The sequence below is a fragment of the Panthera tigris genome, chromosome F3 (assembly GCF_018350195.1).
Source record: "Panthera tigris isolate Pti1 chromosome F3, P.tigris_Pti1_mat1.1, whole genome shotgun sequence".
Classification (NCBI taxonomy): domain Eukaryota; kingdom Metazoa; phylum Chordata; class Mammalia; order Carnivora; family Felidae; genus Panthera; species Panthera tigris.
Window position 1 is genome coordinate 25,461,405 of NC_056678.1, and position 19,922 is coordinate 25,481,326.

At 39.4% G+C, this 19,922-nt stretch overlaps 1 protein-coding gene across 1 annotated transcript in view; it reads right to left on the minus strand.

Moving 5' to 3' along the window:
- DHX9 (DExH-box helicase 9) overlaps positions 1-16,935 on the minus strand; it is a 51,105-nt gene extending 34,170 nt beyond the window's left edge. Inside the window, exons 1-3 of the mRNA XM_042975464.1 lie at positions 16,798-16,935; positions 14,090-14,222; positions 12,660-12,800 (exon numbers count right to left, since the gene is read on the minus strand). Coding sequence (XP_042831398.1) covers positions 12,660-12,800; positions 14,090-14,200 — 252 coding nt within the window. The 5' untranslated portion in view covers positions 14,201-14,222; positions 16,798-16,935. The remainder of the gene's footprint in view (positions 1-12,659; positions 12,801-14,089; positions 14,223-16,797) is intronic.
- Between the last annotated feature and the right edge of the window lie 2,987 nt (positions 16,936-19,922).

Here is a 19,922-nt window from a genome sequence, read left to right on the forward strand (position 1 = left end):
GACTCTGAAAGCAGGCTCCAGGCTCTGAGCTGTCAGCACTCACGAACCGTAAGATCATGACCTGAGCCAGAGTCAGATGCTTAACCGACCTGAGCCACCCAGATGCCCCTAAAGATTTTATTTTTAAGTAATCTCTACACCATCGTGGGGCTCCAACTCACAATCCTGAGATTGAGTTGCATGCTTCACTGTCTGAGCCAGCCAGCTACCCCTACTATTATTTTTAGAGGACACTTTTCAACATGCCAAGAAGTATTTTTCTACTTCATTTCCTTAGTACTTTATTTGTAATAAGCCTGTTATCAAATGCTTTTTTTATTTCAAAAAAAAAATTTTTTTTTAACGTTTATTTATTTTTGAGACAGAGAGAGACAGAGCATGAACGGGGGAGGGTCAGAGAGAGAGGGAGACACAGAATCCGAAACAGGCTCCAGGCTCTGAGCTATCAGCACAGAGCCCAACGCGGGGCTTGAACTCACGAACCGCGAGATGATGACCTGAGCCGAAGTCGGATGCTTAACCCACTGAGCCACCCAGGCGCCCCTCAAATGCTTTTTTTTAAACCTCCACTAACTCAACCACTGAGTAGTTAGCATTTTTCTCTCAAAAAACTCAATGTGATGTAGCTAGAAAGTTCGACTACAGGGTTTTGCTTCAGATGTACTGGAGGTGTCATGTAAGATATGGTATGTACACCATACTACTTTTCTAAAATATGAAAAGTTTGAATTCTCAAACCCACCTAAGCACATGGTTTTTTGATAAAGGAATATGAATCTATTTACTATTGTCTTAATTAACCTTGGGATGGATTATTTATCTTTTGAAAGGGTTATTTAAAATTTTTACTCATCACTTTTACTTCTAATTCTACAAAATTTCTGATTTTATCTTTATTAATTTCTTCTTACTCTAAGTCTGTTCTATTTTCCTGAGCTGAAAAATCACTAGTTTACTCATTTAAAAAAAAACTATTTCTTATGCAATAATACAAGTATTTGATGTTTGAGTAAATGACAATTCCTCTGGCCTTCCACAGTTCTGACACTGTTAAACAGCCCGTAATTTTCAATTTTCATTTAAAACCAAGTGTTTAAATTTCCTAATGTTTAGGATTGTTTTGGTCCCTTTGCTACTTTCTCACATTACCATTTTAGTTTTGCCAATATACACATAAGCATTTTTAATAGTAAGTGGGGATTTGTATGTTGTGAACTGTTTGTATTTTCTGCTTTCTTAAAGTTTATTTTGATATTAATATTGTTACTCCCATTTTATTTTGTACTTCATTTGCCTAGTATAGTTTTACTCTGGTCTTTACTTTCAATCTAATTGGAAGACTTCTTTATTTTATAAAGATAGCACATAGTTTGAGGCACAGTGTTCTTCCAAGGTTAGGGCTGTGAAGGCACAGTACAGTTTATTCTAGGGACAGCTCTAACAGCCAAGTTCCAGGAAAAGAAAAACAGTGGGCAACACTGGTGCTGATTTGTCTTTCTTTCCACCACCTTGCCCACTCCATGTCCAAAATGCTGTTCTACCTCATTCTGTATCTATGTAAACTTAAAAGAAAAATCTCTTCCTCAAGACTTGAGGTGTATGGGTGGGATAACTTCCTGTTTTGCAGTGACGAAGAGTGTTACAAATGGAATGCTTCTATCTCCCCAAAATTAGTATTTTGAAATTTAACCTCCAATGTGATATTAGGAAGCAGGCCCTTTGGAAGGTGATTAGGTCTTAGGGGAGGGGCCCACATGAAAGAGATTGGTGCCTTATTGAAAACGAGAGAGCTCTCTTGCTTTTTCTGCCACGTGAGGATATAGTGAGAGGAGAGCCTCACCAGACACTGAATCAGCCAGAACCTAAGACTTACACTTCCCAACTTTCAGAAGTGTGAGAAATATGTTCCTGTTGTTTATAAGCCACCCAGTCTATGGTACTTTGTTACAGCAGCCTGAACCGAATAGGAAGGATTTTTTTTAAATCTTTAAATTTCTTGATCAATGAAGATGAAGGCAGAGGGAAAGAGGGTATTAACCACCTGTCTCCACACTTTGTGGAGTGGCCCTGGCCAGCTCAGTCTGTGACAGTTTTGAGTCCCCTATGGAGGATGACCAGTGTCTCCTTGTTAAAAGTACACATCCTGTTCACTACTTTCAAGATCAAGAGACATATGTGACTTGCCTAACACAGACAAACAGACACAGAGAATTAGGCAAAATGAGACAGAAGAACATGTCACAAATGAAAGAACAAACCACAGCAAGAGACCTAAGCAAAACAGGTATAAGTAACATGCCTGATAATGATCATAAAGATATTCTCTGGACTTGAGAAAAGAGTTGAGGACATCAGTGAGACCCTTAAGAAAGAGCCTGAAAACATAAAATAGAACCAGAGATGAAGATGGAATAAATGGCAGGCTGGAAGTAGAGGAAAAAATTAAGTAGAAAATGGAGGAATGGAAAGTAATCAAGCTGAACAAATGAGAGAAAAAAAGAATTATGCAAAATGAGAACAGACTCAGGGAACTCAAGTGATACCATCACGCACAATAACATACATAGTACAGGGATCCCAGAAGAACAGTGAGAAAGGAGGGTAGGAAATTTATTTGAAGAAATAATAGCTAAAAACTTCCCTAATCTGGGGAAGGAAACATATCTAGACCCGGGAGACACAGAGATCTCCAACAAAAATCAACCAAAGGAAGTCCACACCAAGACATAACCATCAAAATGGCAAAAAGTAGAGATAAAGGAAAAAAAAAATTAAAAGCAACAAGAGAAAAGAAAACAGGTACATATACAAAAGAAAACCCATGAGGCTATTAGTGGATTTTCCAGCAGAATTTTTGGCAGTTTGAAGGGACTGGCATGATATATTCAAAGTGCTGAAAGGGAAAAAATTTACAGCCAAGAATATTCTACCAAGGAAGTCTATCATTTGGAACAGAAGGACAGAGAAAGAGCTCCTCAGACAAATAAAAACTAAAGGAGTTCAAGATGACTAAGCCAACCCTACAAGAAATACCAAAGAGAACTGTAAAGAGTGGAAAGGAAAAGACCGTTAAGTATGAAAAGTAGGAAACAGAGAACCAGTAAAAATAAGTATTTCTATAAAAAGTCAGTCAAGGGATTCACAAAATAAAAGGATGTAAAATAGGACACTATATACATAAAATGTGGGGGTTGGAGAGGCGTAAAGAATGGGTTTTTAACTTGTTTTTGTAGTTTTTCTCTCTTTCATGGTTTGCTGGGTTACTTCTGTGATATACTTGGATTGTTTTCTCTTTATTCTTTGCACATCTGTTAGTAGTTTTAATTTGTGGTTGCCATTAGATTGTATATGATACCTTCCACATATATCAGTCTGTATTAAGTTGATGGGTTGCTGCTTGGGATTCTCTCTCTCCCTGTCTCCCCCCCTCAAAAAAATAAACTAACTGAACAAAAAACTTCTGGGGGTGCCTCCGTGGCTCAGTCAGTCAAGAAATCTGACTTCACCTCAGGTCATGATCTCACGGCTTGTGAGTTTTGACCCCTGCATTGGGCTTGGCACTGACAGTGCAGAGCCTGCCTGGGATCTCTCCCTCTCTCTTGGCCCCTCCCCACCTTGCGGGCATACACTCTCTCAATATAAATAAATAAACTAAAAAAAACAAAAACGAAAACAACTTTTAACAAATTAAAAATTAAGTAAATAAATAAAAACAAAAAGCTTCTGCACAGCAAAGGAAACAAACTACAAGACAACCAAGGGAATGCGAGAAGACATTTGCAAATGACATACCCAATAAAGGTTAGTATCCAAAATATATAAAGAACTGCTACAACTCAACACCCAAAAAATAAATAATCCAATTAAAAAATGGGTAGAAGACATGAACACACATTTCTCTAAACACATCCAGAGGGCCAACAGACATATGAAAAGATGCTCAACGTCACTCATCATCAAGGAAATACAAATCAAAACCATAAGATATCACCTTGGACCTATCAGAATGGCTAAAATCAAAAACACAACAAACAACAAGTGTTGTTGAGGATGTGGAGAAAAAGGAACCCTCCTGCACTGTTTGTAGGAATGCAAACTGGTGTAGCCATTGTGGAAGACCTGTATGGAGGTTCCTCAAAAAATTAAAAATATCAACTAGTGATCCAGTAATTGTACAAGGTATTTACCCAAAGAATTCGAAAACACTAATTTGAGAGAATATATGCACCCTTCTGTTTACCACAGGATTATTTACAATAGCCAAATTATGGTAGCAGCCCAAATGTGCATTAGGACTCTCTCTCCCCCACCCACACCCCTCTCCCCTGCTCGTGCTTTCTCTAAACAAACAAAAAAACAAACCCTGACAGATCTCACATTCCAAGACCCACAAGATGGTAGCAATCTGTAAAATGCCTCTTAAAGGGCTTGTGTGCTTGGACTCACCTGCCCCAAGGCTCAACTCAGAAGTAGCCAACTGCACCGAGTTAAAGTGAAAGGAGGCAAGGCACTTGCTTATATTAAAACCTTGGCCCGAGGGGCAGGTATCTAATTTAACACACACATCTAGAAAGCTGTACCCAGGAATGGAGACCAGTGGGTGCTGTCTTTGCATGCTTCAGAACACCAGTACCTCCCAGAAAAGAACCTTTACACGTGCCTGGTGCCTTAATTTTTGTTGCTGCTGCACAGGGGATGCCTCTTGATCACCTGGCTCTGGAGGCCAGGGAAGCTTGTGTTCCTGGTCACATACGACTGTAATAATGAGCATTACCCAGAAAGGAGCTCAAAAACCTGTCTGTGGCCCCAAATTTCATGACTGCTGCCAGAGGACACCTCGACTTTGCCTGACTCACTCAGGTGCCCCGTGCAGCTTATGCTCCTGCTTCTCACAAGTCTGTAACCCATAGAAAAAGTTCTAATTTTTTTTGAGTAGAGTTGACACACAATGTTGTATTAGTTTCAGGTATACAACATAATGACTAGATAAGCTTGCTGGAGACAATTCTTGAACAGCTACTGCACCCATAGCACAAAAAGAGGCAACAGACCCAGGAGCTGAGTCTGTCTGTAAAGGAGGCCTACTAGCTAATCATGAATGTGGCCCAAGGAAGAGGCTTCTAATAAAAGAAGCATCTCTTTCATTAGAAATGAAAGGGGCTGACTGTAATCCTTTCCAGAGACTTCTGAGAGAAGGTGCTATCTTTATGTTCTGTTGTGTTCTAGAATGCCAGTGTCTACTGAAGAGAAGCTTTACATTGAACGCTTTTTACAGCTAACACCCAGGGATGCCTTCTGATTGCCCTGCTCTGGTGACCAGAGGAGCTTTGCATTCTTGGGGTCCCCTAGGAGGGTGTCAATCAGAGCAGCGGTTCTGGGCAGGTTACAATCCTCAAGGCACTGTACAGACAGTGGACTGAGGCACACCCCCCCATCTTTCTGTGAAGGTCACTTTGCTTGTCCTGAAGCTCCAGACAGAGGGGCAGGCTTCAGGTTGGGCACTCACTGGCTATGGAGCTGCTCTGAAGGAATGTATGCTATGGAAGCCATCTTCGTGCTCTCCCTCTTCTTGCTTCAGCTTGCTGGTATCTCCCAGAAAGGAGACTATACACTTGACTGAAGCCCCCAAATTTGCAAATGCAGCCCAGGGAACACCTCCAGATTATCTGGCCCTGGTGGTTAGCAGGGCTTATGCTTTTGGGCACCTCAGAACTATACATATCTGCATTACTTTTAGAAGCTGCTGCCCAAGGGTCTGGCTTCTAGTCTGCGAATCCAGGTGCTGAGATCCTACCCTCTGGACACTGAGAGGTCTCAGCATATCCTAACTACTAGGAGCTATTAAAAATATAACAGGCTGCTTGGTCAAGCACAGAGGTTTGAGAAACAACCAAGAGCTGGGGCAGGGCTGAATGAAAAAGTTCATCTCCTACACAAGGCCACTCCTTCAAGACTTGGGAGAAGTTGTTTCATCTATTGTATAGGAACCAACATAGGCAAAATGAAGAAACAGTAATACCTGCCAAAAGAACAAGATGAAACCTTAATGAAATGGAACTATGTAATTTACCTGATAAAGTCTTTAAAATAATGGTTATAAAAACACTCTTCAAACTAGGGAGAGGAATGAACACAAAACTTCAACTAAGAGATGGAAAATGAAAGTACGAATTAGGTAAGTCACGGAACTAAGAAATACAATAACTGAACTGAAAAATACAGGAGAGGTGTTTAACAGCAGACCAGATGAAAAAGAAGAAAGAATCCGTGAACTCAAAACCAAGGCAGTGGAATTCACCCAATGAGAGCAGCAAAAAGGAAAAAAAAGTGAAAAAATGTAAAGATAGCCTAAGGGACTTCAGGAAAACATGAAATGGACTAAGAGCTGTATCATTGGGCTTCAAGGAGAGAGAGAGAAAGGGGCAGAAATCTTATTTGAAAAAATAATGGTTGAAAATGTTCCTAACCTGGAGAAAGACAAAGATATATTCAAAGTGCTGGGGGGGAAAAAAAATTCCAACCAAAAATACACTACCTGCCAAAGTCATCATTCAGAATTAAAGGAGAGAGAAATTGTTTCCCAGGAAAACAAAAGCTTGAAGTGTTCATGACCACTAAACCGGCCTTACAAGAAATGTTAAAGGGACTTCTTTAAGCTGTAAAGAAAGGGCACTTATTGGTAAGAACAAATTATGAAAGAATAAATATCTTTTATACATAAAGCCAGTATGACGGTTATCGACAAAAGTAGTAAAAATATAATTACAATTGGTTAAATGATACACAAAATAAAGAGAGATAAAATGTTATCATCAAAAATATGAAATGTGCAGGGCGCCTGGGTGGCTCAGTCAGTTGAGTTTCAACTTCAGCTCAGGTCATAATCTCACAGTTCGTGGGTTCGAGGCCCACGTTGGGCTGTGCTGACAGCTCAGAGCCTGGAGCCTGCTTCAGATTCTGTCTCCCTCTCTCTCTGCCCCTCCCCCACTCACACTCTGTCCTGTCTCTCAAAAATGAATAAACACAAAAAATTTTTTTTAAAAAATCTAAAATGTGGTGAAGGGAGTAAAAATGTTGAGCTTTAGAACTTAAATTACTGACTTAAGACAGATTGTAGATATGTGTTGTTACATGTAAGCATAAAGGTAATCAAAGCAAAAATGTGAAATAGAGGATAAAGAGAAAGGAATAGGAGCATACCATTAAAGAAAATCTTCAAACCACAAAGAGTAAGAGAAGGAACAGATAGAAACTAGAGAAACAGCTAGAAAACAATTAACAGAATGGCAATAAACACACACCTATCCATAATTACTTTCAATGTAAATGGACTAAATTCTCCAATCAAAAAAGAGTGGCTGCATGGATATAAGAGCACGAACCGTTTATAGTTGTCTACAAGAGATACAATATTTTGTGTTATGTTATTTTTATTTAATTTTTGACAGGCAAGGAACTTTATTTTTTGTCAGCTAGTTTGTCTCAGCGTGGCCTGTAATCGTCAAAGTGTTCACTGCCAAGGATGCCTAAACTTCAGCGTTGTTAAAATGAATGACTGTTCATTGGTTTGTGAACATATTCACTTCTTCAATAACAGAGATGTTGTTTACCCCTAACTTCTTTAAGGAGTACTGAAGTATTTTTATCATCTACTGGAGACGTTCCATGAACCACTTTCTTTCGATAAGCAGTTCCTTTCCCACTAATGTGCACTTGTGCTTGCAGTCTGGTGAGTTTCTCCTGGTTCATAACAGCTTCTTTCATCTTGCTGGAGCAGAAATGGGACCACGGTGGGGGGACTAGGGTTGGTGCTCAGAGGGTCTCCAGGGAACAAGCTGAGATTAGGGGCACACATGGGGGAGAAGCAAGATGGCAGCTAGAGGAAGGTCAGAAGTGATCCAAGAGATACACTTTAGATTAAGTACACACACAGAATGAAAGTGAAGGGCAGAAAAAGATATCCCATGCACCGGAAACAAACATTTTCATTTGTCTGGGGTATCAAACTGACAAAATAGACTTTGAAACAGAGTGTAATAAGAGACAAAGAAGGGTGTTACAAAATGATAAAAGGGTCAATCCAGCAAGAGGATATAGTATTTACAAATATTTCGGCACCCAACGTAGAAGCACCAAAATATATAAAGCAAATATTAACAGATGTAAGACAAAAAGAGTTAATAGTACAATTATAGTAAGGAACTTTAATACCCCAGTTACATCAGTGGATAATCATCCAGACAGAAATCAGTAAGGAAACATTGGATTTAAATAAATGACTTGTTAGAACAGAAGGACTTAACAGAAATTTACAAAATATTTTTAAATAAAGGAAAAGAATCAAACATTTATCTCATTTCCCTGTCTAAATTCTAACTTGGTGTGATTATTGATGAGAAATTTCCTTTTATGTAAGTATTCCAGCTAAAAATCAAAGGAAATTGATAATGAAATAATAAATCTACACAGCTATAATTCACCCCTGCTAATATCACAATTATGTACCTCCTCCTGATAGAAGTGTAGAATATTTTGGAGTTTTCTTGTTCTTGCTCTTTCACTCTAATCAAGTCTCAGTCTAATCAAGTCTCTAGATCTAATTACCAATTATGGGAAACAGAGGGGCAGAGAAATGTTTTATGAGACTAAAGAATAAATGATGTGCTTTCTTCAACAAATTGCAAAGAAAAGTAAGAAAGAGGGTGAGAGAATTTACTGATTAAAAGAAGTATCAATCACTTGCTGTATAAGGACATCATTAGGAGCATGATTTAAACAAACTGTAAAAAATGGATTTATGAAACAATCAAGAAAATCTGAATATAACTGGATGTCTGAGGACAGTAAGAAACAATTCTTAAAATTTTTTAGGTTTGGGGGTGCCTGGGTGTCTCAGTCAGTTAAGTGTCTGACTCTTGATTTTGATCAGATCATGATCCCAGGGTCCTGGGATGGAGCCTTGCATCAGGCTCCTCACAGAGCGTGGAGCCTGCTCAGGATTCTCTCTCCCCACTTCGCCCTTCTACCCTAAACAGGTTTTTCTCTCCCGAAAATAGAAAATAAATAAAAAAATAAACAAATATTTTAAGGTACAATGATGGAATTATTATGTTTTTAAGAGGATTATCTTTTAGAGATACAAAGTGAAATAGTAACAGATAAAATATAGGATGTCTGGAATTTGCTTTAAAATAATCTGAAAGTAGAGAAGCCCTTTTGAGAAATACTGCAATTGGATTTTGACAACGTGGATTTGTAATATTATTCTTACTTCTCTACACATTTGAAATTTCTCCCCCTTCTTCAAAATTTAAAAATATCCTTTGCATTTAGAAACAGGCCACTTTTGGCAAGAGCAATTTGTGCAATGAAAGGGCAAATGCTAGATGAAGTGACATGAACAGGATTTGGCAAGGATGAAGAGGTGAGATAAAGATGGTAGCTAGAAGTAGAAATTGGGCTTGTTGTATGACCTTTTTTCAAATTCACCCATTGATCATTCATTCATTCAATCAAAAAACTTCAAGTGCCTGCTGTACAGACCAGAACCATTCTAATGCTACAGACACAGTAATGAACTAAAAAGCAGATAAAAATCCTGCTCGTATGACCTTTTGTTCTCATATGAAGGTCTGGGGAATATTAGGTTAGAAGAGAATTTCTTATACTATGTACAACTGACATTTTATGCTGGAAATTCTTTGTTGTAGGAGGCTATCTTGTGTATTGTAGGATGTTTGGTAGCATCCCTGGCCTCTATTTACTATATGTCAGTATTGCTGACACCCCCTTCCAGTTGTAACAACTAAAATGACTCCACACATTGCCAAATATCCCTAGGGGACAACATCGCCTTCAGCTGACAAACAATGGGTTGAAATTAGTTAAGTGCTATTGAGAAAAATGAAACAATGAAAGAGAATAAGAAACACAAAAGTCTTGAGGTAGAAAGGTAGGAAGATTGAGGAATGGCAAGAAAGCCAGCATAGCTGGAAAAGAGGAAGTCAGGGAGAAAGTGGCAAATGCATAGACTAGACTGACCTTCCTGCAGATAACGAGAAATCCAAGGGCGAAAAGAAACCCCGCCCTCAAACCCCAAAGACCCTAACAATTATATGCAGGTGTTAAAAAGTGAACAAAAGCTGGTAGATTCTGGAGGTGACTTGAAATGAGAAATCAAGGATAAGCAAAGGCTGTAATTCCTGTTTATTATGGCTTTTAGCCTGAGGAAGACCATGTGAAGCAGCTAAAACTCCCCAGTCTTTCTGGCCTGAAGAATCAGAGAATATGAGCCTGGGGAAACAAACACTGCTAGAAAGTGAGGAGACAATCCTAAAAGGGAAAGAAGGAATTCTTTGTACAAACTCGCCCAAAACACTGGCTAACCCCTGAACAACACATGTGCAGGACAGACTCTAAGCTGCCTACCAAAGATCAGAAAACTCAAGGGAGATAGATGTGAGCAGTTACCCAAAAGACAGGGTTTGTAGTTTGAGTTCCAACCAAACTGACAGCACAACAACAAAATCAATAATATTTTAAAAAATATAACTTACAGTATCTGCAACATAATTATCACAATGCCCACGATAAATCCAAAATTACTTGACATACAGAATGAAAAAGGTGAACCAATCTCAAGAGAAAATAAAATCAACAGAGCCCAACCAGGCCCAGATGTTAAAATTTGTAGTCAAGATTTTAAAGCAGCTATTGTAACTATGCTCAATGACATAAAGGAAATTTACATTCATATTATGAACACATGCTATCACCAAAGAAACAGGAAGAAATGCCACCACAGAAATAAAATCTGTTAAAAAAAATTAACCACCTGATAATTCTAGAAATAAGACAATGTATGAAATAAAAACTCACTGAATGGACTGATAACAGCAAAATGGAGTTGACAGAGAAAACAATCCATGAACTTGAAGATAATCAGTTAAAAGTCATTGAATCTGAAGAACAGAAAAAAGGGAAAAGAAAAAGCCTCAGGGACCTATGGGATAATATAAAAAAAGTTTAACACAGGAGTCCCAAAAGGAGCAGAGAAAAAATGAGGCATAAAAAAAATTTGAAGAAATAATAGCCAGATTCCCCAAGTTTGGTAAAAGATAAATTTATAGATTTAAGAATCTCAGCAAATTCCAAGCAGGATTAAGTACAAAGAAAACCATATGTAGTCATATATGACATCATAGTCAAACTGCTGGGAACCAAATAAATAAATAAATAAATAAATAAGTAAATACAAAGAAAATAACACATTACATATAAGGAGAAATGATTTGATTATTACTGACTTATCATCAAACAGTGGAAGGAAACAATGCAACTTGAAAGTGCTGAAAGTGGTACTGCAGAATTATACATTCAGTGAAAATATGTGAGAGACTGTAAAATAAAAACATTTTCATACAAAAGAAAACTAAGGGGTTCCTAGATGGCTCAGTGGGTTAAGTGATCTCGCAGTTCATGGGTTTGAGCCCCGCACTGGGCTCTGTTGATAGCATGGAGGCTGCTTCAGATCCTCTGTCTCCCTCTCTCTCAAAAATAAATAAACATTTAAAAAAAAAAAAAAAAAAAGAAAGAAAGAAAGAAAGATAGATAGATTAAGAATCCGCCACAAGCAGACTTAGAGAGAGAGGAAGAGGTTAAAAGATACAGAATAGGTCATAACAGATAGAGCAGATGCCAGTGTTTCAAATTATAAGATATTTGCAACATTCTTTTCATAGGTGGAAAGAATCTTCAAGATAATCTCCTCTAATCCCTTCATTTTGCAGATTGACCAACCAATGTAATAAAAAATTCTGCAATTATCTAGTGGTACAATATACTAGAAAGTAAGTCTCCTAACTTCTGGGTCAAAACAATGAAAGGGAATAAAACATATATATTAACCTTTACAACAACACAAAATATAAACACAGTGACAATAAGTTGTTGAAATTGATATAGATATTATTCCTGTAAGTTTTATAAAAACTGAGTATTTCATTTAAATTACCTTAGGTATTTATCTTAAATCATGTAAGATTTAAGATCATATAGATTTAAAATTTAAGATCATATAAAAATTCAAATTTTCATTTTTTAATTAGATAAAGTTTATTTCTTAAAATCAGTACTAGACAGGAGTCTATGTTGCATATTTACATAATATAATTTAAATTATCATGGTATCAAAATAATTATGAATGATTATGCCATTGCATGAAACAAAATTTTCTCTCTGCTGTAATAAGGAACTGCCACTGGGAGTAAACACTGTGTCTTAAAGTGTTACTGATTTTTACATTCTGTTTGAAATGTTATCTTTAGAAGTATACAAAGCACAACAGGCTCTGAAAATTAGTTTATGAATGAATGAAATATATAAAACCACAAATACAAAGATTAAAGGAATTTTTCAAACTCACAAGTCAGGTACATAATGAGAATGAAATCCCAATCTTAGGAAAGCGCTCTAAGAGAACAAGATTCTGAGGTTCGCTAAGGAACACGTTAATACATTTGAAAACAACATTGAAAAATCATCATCCCATGTCTCCATATGGCAAGTAATAAAAAATTTGGCAATTATCTAGTCGTACAATATATACAAGGCATGACCTTGTAACATACATTTCAAGTGCTGGGCCATGAGTACTTACCCCAACAGCTGGGACTTCTTCACTCTTTACTTCATTTATCCGAACCAAATAGTTAACAAAATCTCTGGCAGCATTGCTTTGTGCATCTTTTTTATTGGTGGAATTGCCCATGCCAGTGTAATTATAACCTTCCACCCGAACCTTTAATGGTCAGAAAAAAAAATGTATTAAAAGAGATTGACCTGGGTAATTCTGGGATTTAAAAAACTCGTAATTCAATTATGAATTAAGGGATAACAGTTAAATGTTGAAGATATACTCTATAAAAACACTGAAAATAACATCCAGGGAATTCATAGGCTGACTTATAAAAAAGCTTTGTGTTTTCCAGTGATAAACTAATCTAAAAACTATAATTTATGTGGCGCAGATATTCTCTTCTCATGTAACAGAATGTTCCACGTTAAAATCTGATTTTTAAAACCCAAGAACAAGTTCTCCATTTGCATTTATTTTAACTGATTTGACCTGAAGCAATCAAGAATTGCTCTACTTTCTACAGAAATTAGTAAAACCACAAACAGCTGATATGACTTTTCTAACCTGCACTACTGGTACTGTGGAAGTTAAGGAAGACACATCTTCTCACTAGAATTTACCTATCAGATTGTTTTAAAAGTAATGCTCCCTTGAAAATGACTTATAATAAAACAGAATAGCAGGCAAGTGACAATAAAGAATGTGCAACACATTATCATTCCCAAACAGAAAACAATGTTCTCTTAACAACAAAACAAGCTGGAAAAAAAACACATAATGGGGGCACCTGGGTGGTTCAGTTGATTGAGCATCTGACTTTTGATTTTGGTTCAGGTCATAAACCAAGGGTCATGGGATCAAGCTCTGCATCCAGCTTTGTGCTGAGTGTGGAAGCTGCTTAAGATTCCCGGGGGGCGGGCACCTGAGTGGCTCAGTTGGTTAAGCACCCGACTTTGGCTCAGGTCATGATCTCACAGTTCGTGAGTTCGAGCCCCACAATGGGCTCTGGGCCAACAGCTCAGAGCCTGGAGCCCACTTCAGATTCTGTCTGCTGCTTGCACTGTCTCTCACATTGTCTCAAAAATAAATAAACATTAAAAAAAAAAAAAAAAAAACTCTCTCAGGATGCCTGGGTGGCTCAGTCAGTTAAGCGTCTGACTTCAGCTCAGATCATGTTCCCATGATTCCTGGGTTTGAGCCCCATGTCAGGCTCTGTGCTGACAGCTCAGAGCCCGGAGCCTGCTTTGGATTGTGTCTCCCTTTCTCTCTCCCCTTCCCCACCCGTCTCTGTCTCTGAAATAAACATTAAAAAAAAAAAAAAAAAAAAAAAAAAAAAAAGATTCTCTCTCTCCCTACCTCCCCCTCTGTCCCTCTCCCTGGCTCACGCGTGTGCTCTCTAAAATAAAAACGAAACAAAACTTCACGTAAATGTAAACTGTATTCTGTAGTACCTCACACATGAATTTTTGCCTGTTTTTGTTCCCCACTGCTCTAATTTCATAGGATGGGGTCATCTTCCTTTTGCCACACCAGGCATACAGAAAATTCTTAACATCACCCATGATTCAAGAGTCTTCTTCAGACCTAAGAAAACAGAAATTAAATTGCATTATTTGTAAGAGCAAACATTAGAAATATCCAATAACTGGAATTAACTCAAAATCTAGGTTAAATACATGATATTCTAGCATGCTACTATTAAAACTGCATGACAAAACTTTTAACGACAAAAGTGGAAGGTCTATGACATGCTATGTGAAAAAGCAGGATACAAAACTACATGATTTGAACTATATAAAAGTATATATGCATAAATCAAGTCTGAAAAAGAAATATCCCTCAAAATGGTTATCTTTGGGTGACCACAAGTGATTTTGACCTTTTCCTAAAAAACATTTGATGAAAGGCCTATGTTTTACATTTTAACTCACTTAATCCTCAGTGACAGATAAAATTATATCCTAAACACTTTCTACAGAGGAAGAAAACCAGGGAGGGCATAGAAAGTTTAGATAACTTTTCCAAGTCACCCACTGTGGAGGCATAAATTCAAACTCGAACTACTATATTAAGAAATGGTCATCAATCAGTTTGTGTATACATCAGTTTACTGTCATTCTGAAGTATGTCTCCTAGCAGACTATCCTCCAAGTTGTACACTATATATTACACCAAGAATTCAGTACTTGATCTGAAAACAGTAATCTATTAACTTAAACACCAAATTTCTCCTTTAGGCCTTGTTATTCATTAAAATTTGAGGACATTAAGTTTTCTTGAAGTGCAACATACCATACATGTTGGCACTCTCCCTAAGTCCAGTTTATAAAGACAGCAAAAGATACGGCGCCTGTGAGTCTAAAATCTGATTCTAAATTAAAAATAAGATACAGTACCTGGGACCAAATTTAGATCTAGAGAAAATATGCAAATAAAGTTAGTTTGCTGCGAGAAGAAACCCTATTACTAGCATTACACATCTGTCTTCTGTTAACGTTAAGTGCATTTTATTAGCACCTAAATCTAATGTCATAAAACTGGACCCTAGTATAAACTTGTTTATTCTGTAGCCACAAACGAACCCTGGGGAAATCCTATTGACTGAAAAGCTGTGGAAAGCTCATGAGGTCTATCTGTAAATTCCACCCCTGAATAATTAATTTAAAAAAACAAGCCCTCACGGTGAATGAGTAACATGAAATATGAAGGACTACACTATCAAATTCCTTCCTCCCCAGCAGTCTCATCTGACGCCATTATAGTCAATATTAACTGTATTGTAATGATGCCCAAATATACACTGAAAATTTAGTCTTTTCTTTTAAGCTCCAAAATCAAGTTCATCCAACAGGCGCACTAATGTGCATATGTTAACTTGACGTCCCAGTCAAATCAGAATTTAAGTTTCCTCCCCAAATCTGTTCCTCCTTCCCTAGGTCCAAGTGTTTTCATATCCCAAAATGGCACCGCTATCTACCAAGTTACTCCTATCACAACTTGGGAGTCATACACTCCCTTAAGATCCTCCATAGGTATCCGTTGAGAGACCTCAGCATGCGCCAGGCAGTAACCTTAGAGGGTCATCTACAAGAACTATCTTCCTTAACCCTTAGGATAATTGTACAGATAAGACTATTATTATTATCTTCCTTTAGGGAAGAATAAACAGAGACAAAGAATACCTTGCCCCAGAGAAGACAAAGCCCCTAACCGGGAGACCCAGAATTCCAAGCCAGGTAGTCTGCCTCCTGATCTACTACGCAATTTCTGCCTCCAAAACATGTTTGCAATCCATTCGCTTCTCTCCGTCGCCGGCCATCACTACCGCACACCTGGAGTGCTGCAACGACGTCTTAGATCTCATAGCTCTAGATTCCTGCTTCCACTCTGGCCACCCTAAAATCTATTCTTAATTCCTTCCCACCATACCCCAGTAACATGGCCGTCTTTGTTTCTTCCCAATCTCTGCTCTCAAGCGCTAATTCCTTCTACCTCTGCGATTCTTTTCCTCCCCATCTTTATAGCTGACGCATTCTCAACCTAAGGGCCGAGATATCAGCTCAAAAGTCTACCTCCTCCGAAACGCTTTCTCTTACCACCCTAATGAAAGTAGCTCCCTTGACACCACCTCCCATTTCCTCGATCTTTTTTACTGAAACCCGCAGACGCTTTTTTTCCCCGTTGCCTCCCACTACGACAGAAACCTTCTTGCGGGGGGAGGGGTAGGGACTGTGCCCCACGTGTTTATGGCTCTACCACCCAGCCCGCAGGACAGCGCCCGGTATTTGCTGCCACAATGAATGGAGGGCCCTAAGTGTGTGTGGCGGCATCATGGCGGGCTCACCACCCCGTGATTCCCTCCCCCCTTTCAATAGGCTGCAACAGCGCCACCGCCACGCGCAGACCGGAGGAGGAAGAAGGGTTTGAACGCTACGGACACCAGACTGGCAATCGCTGGGAGAAAGACGGGTGCACAAAGCGGACCCGGACAGCGCAGGCGTGGTGCGGGGAGCCGCGTGCAACCCGCAATCCGGGAACCCGGCGGGCGCCTCGCCCCTTCCCCCATCCCCCACAGCCGCCCGCGCTTCGCAACAAAGCCCGGCTGCAGGAGCGCGGGGCCCCACGCCCCCAACGGGTGGCAAGGACATCTCTTCCCTACCGCGTTCTCTTCCTGGTGCCAGAAAACACAGCCCTCTTAAGACCGTCCGCGACCGCGGCCTTCCTCAGAGAGACCCGGGGCAAACACCGCAGCTCGCTCGGAGGCGGCGGCGAAATGGCTCCGACAGCGTCGCCAGTGGGGCGGGGCCAGCGCGCGTACGCGTGCGCAGGAAGCGAGCTTGGGACCGAGGGCGCCCGGGGGGAGGGGCGGGGCTGCAGCTCCCTCGCCCCGGGTAGCGTCCCGTCGCCAGGGAGATCTGATCTGCTGCTTTGGGCCTGCAGCGCTGGGCCTCCTGCGCCCCAGCCACAATTGTTCCCGTACTGTGCTACCCACTTTTAACGTTTTTGAGAGTTGGGGATCTGTAGCATTTTGATGTAGCAAAATGTTTCATAGCCTGTATCATAGGACCTTCAGTAGATGACAGATAAATGGTAGAAGATAGGTGGATGTCTCCCTCGAATCTTAGGTGCTACCTTTATAATTAAATTAGATGGCATATACATGAAAAGGGTTTAGCTCAGTACCTGGGACATAGTATGTGTTCAGTAGCTGTGAAGGGAGGAAACTAGCCTGGCTAGTTGAGGCCACTCACTGCTGTGTGGGGCAAATCCTAAGCGTTCAGTAAAACCCAGCTTAATGAGTGGATAAAACCTGAAAGGTTGTTTTTGCTTAAATTGGATAATCTTTTGTCTTCAGAGTCTTTGGACTAATTTGTATTCTTAAATATTGTAGCAGTCGTTGTTACATTTTTGAACTCTAGTGCTTCCCATGAAGGCAATACAAAAAAATACTTGTCCTCAGAGTCTTTGGACTAATTTGTATTCTTAAATATTGTAGTAGTCATTGTTACCTTTTTGAACTCTAGTGTTTCCCGTGAAGGCAACAATAAAAAAAAAATATTTCAAGTTGGGTTGTTCCAGAGACTCCAGACTAAACAATCGTATGGGCCCATCATATCTTATCCATCCTCACTTTTCACCTTTTATTGCTTTTTTTCTTTTTTTTTAATGTTTATGTATTTTTGAGAAAGAGAGAGAGAGCGTGCCAGCGGGGGAAGGACAGAGAGAGACAGGCACAGAATCCAAAGCAGGCCCCAGGCTCCAAGCTGTCAGTCAGCACAGAGTCCAATGCAGAGCTTGAACTCATGAACTGCAATGTCATGACTTGAGCCGAAGTCTGAGGCCTAACTGACTGAGCCACCCAGGCACCCCTCTTGCTTTTTTTCTTAATTCTTCTAGCTAATAGTGATCAATTCCTCTAAAACCCTGTTGCTCCTACAGTTAGAATAAGTTTAGCATTTATTTTTTCTTTTCTTTTCTTCATGTGTTTGCTCTCTTCAATTAAGAGTAAAATCTTTCAGAGAAAGATCTTCATCTTTTATTTCTTTGTACCTTTCAGGGTGCTTAAAGCAGCGGGTGCCTGACAGTTATTTATGATAAAGGAAACTCAAGGAGCACACGTGGATTGCAAATGTTTTGTACTAGATAACAAATACAGCAAAAATGACAACATGTCAAGTATAAATAAAATTTTCACAGGTGTATCTTTAGCTTCCAAGAATTATGAAGAAATTTTGTTATTAAGTTGGTTCTTAATTTGGGCCTTGCTCTCCTCCTGAGACCTAGAGTCCCCAGTGGATTGGTGACCATAACTAGCATTACCTTTGTAGGTTGCTGTTGGCAACTATCACCCTCCAACATCTTAACATTTGTAAATGAAGCTTTGAAACCTGTAGTAGAGTGTGGTCAGATTTCAGAATAACAACTAGATGTTTCCAGTATAGGACTATCTAGAAGACTACAGAGGTTGGCAAAGCAGGATAGAGCAGTGTGACTGGACCACTTAACATTTCACATTTACCTTTTTTTTTTTTTTTTTTAAAGTATTTTTTTAATGTTTATTTATTTTTGAGACAGAGAGAGACAGAGCATGAGCGGGGGAGGGGCAGAGAGAGAGGGAGACACAGAATCTGAAGCAGGCTCCGGGCTCCGAGCTGTCAGCTCAGAGCCCGACGCGGGGCTTGAACTCACGGACCGTGAGATCATGACCTGAGCCGAAGACGGCCACCCAACCGACTGAGCCACCCAGGCGCCCCTCACATTTACCTTTTTAAAGTTATTCTTATTTTTTTTAAGTTTTTAAGTTATTTTCAAGTTTTTAAGTTATTACCTAGAAATAACTTTTTTTAAATTTTTTTTAACATTTATTTATTTTTGAGAGACAGAGAGAAAGACAGATCATGAGCAGGGGAGGGCCAGAGAGAGAGACACAGAATCTGGAACCAGGCTCTGAGCTGTCAGCACTGAGCCTGACATGGGGCTCGAACTCACGAATCACAAGATCGTGACCTAGGCCGAAGTCAGATGCCTAACCGACCGAGCCACCCAGGCGCCCCTAGAAATAACTTCTGAAAGAGTTGACTTGGTTCCTGAGTTTGGTAGAAGATAAAGATTATAAAGATATGTATTAAAGTCAATCTGAAGAGTGTATGGGGGGAAAAAACCCAGCAAAGTTTCTCATGTCATTTGTTATTTCTGCCAACCCAATGGACTGAGGCAAAGTTTCTTCCACGGAGAATGAGACAGTTATTACCAACACCTATAGTTGAAATGGATGATGAGAAATGAGGGAGAATGTTTTGGTTCATCACTCTTCCTCTGTTCCTCAAATAAGCAGAAGGTTGGGGATGGGGGAATGGAAGAAGAACGCCAGGGACCAGAACTAGAATTTAAGCAGAGTTATGATGTCTTGAGGAAGTCAGTGTTGGTAAAGTGTGAACACACTCATAACTTGTGAACACCAATCACACTTGTGACCTTCAACACTCCTGTACTACTACCATATACAATGTTGCATTCAGACAGGAAGTTTTTTTGTTTGTTTTGTTCTGTTAGAGACTTCCTGATAGATGGGGTAACTTGACTTGAGAGTCTTAGGAAGTGGCCTATAATGCTGAATAGGCTAGGGTCCTTGTATTCAGGGTCTTCCGAGAATTGTTTACACCCTTTTCACTTCTAAAACCAGAATAAATTATGTTAAAGTTGGTAGGTTTACATTAAGAACATATAAAAGGGTAAAAGAAGTGAAAGTGACGGATAGAAAGGCAAAACCCAAGGAGGAAGACA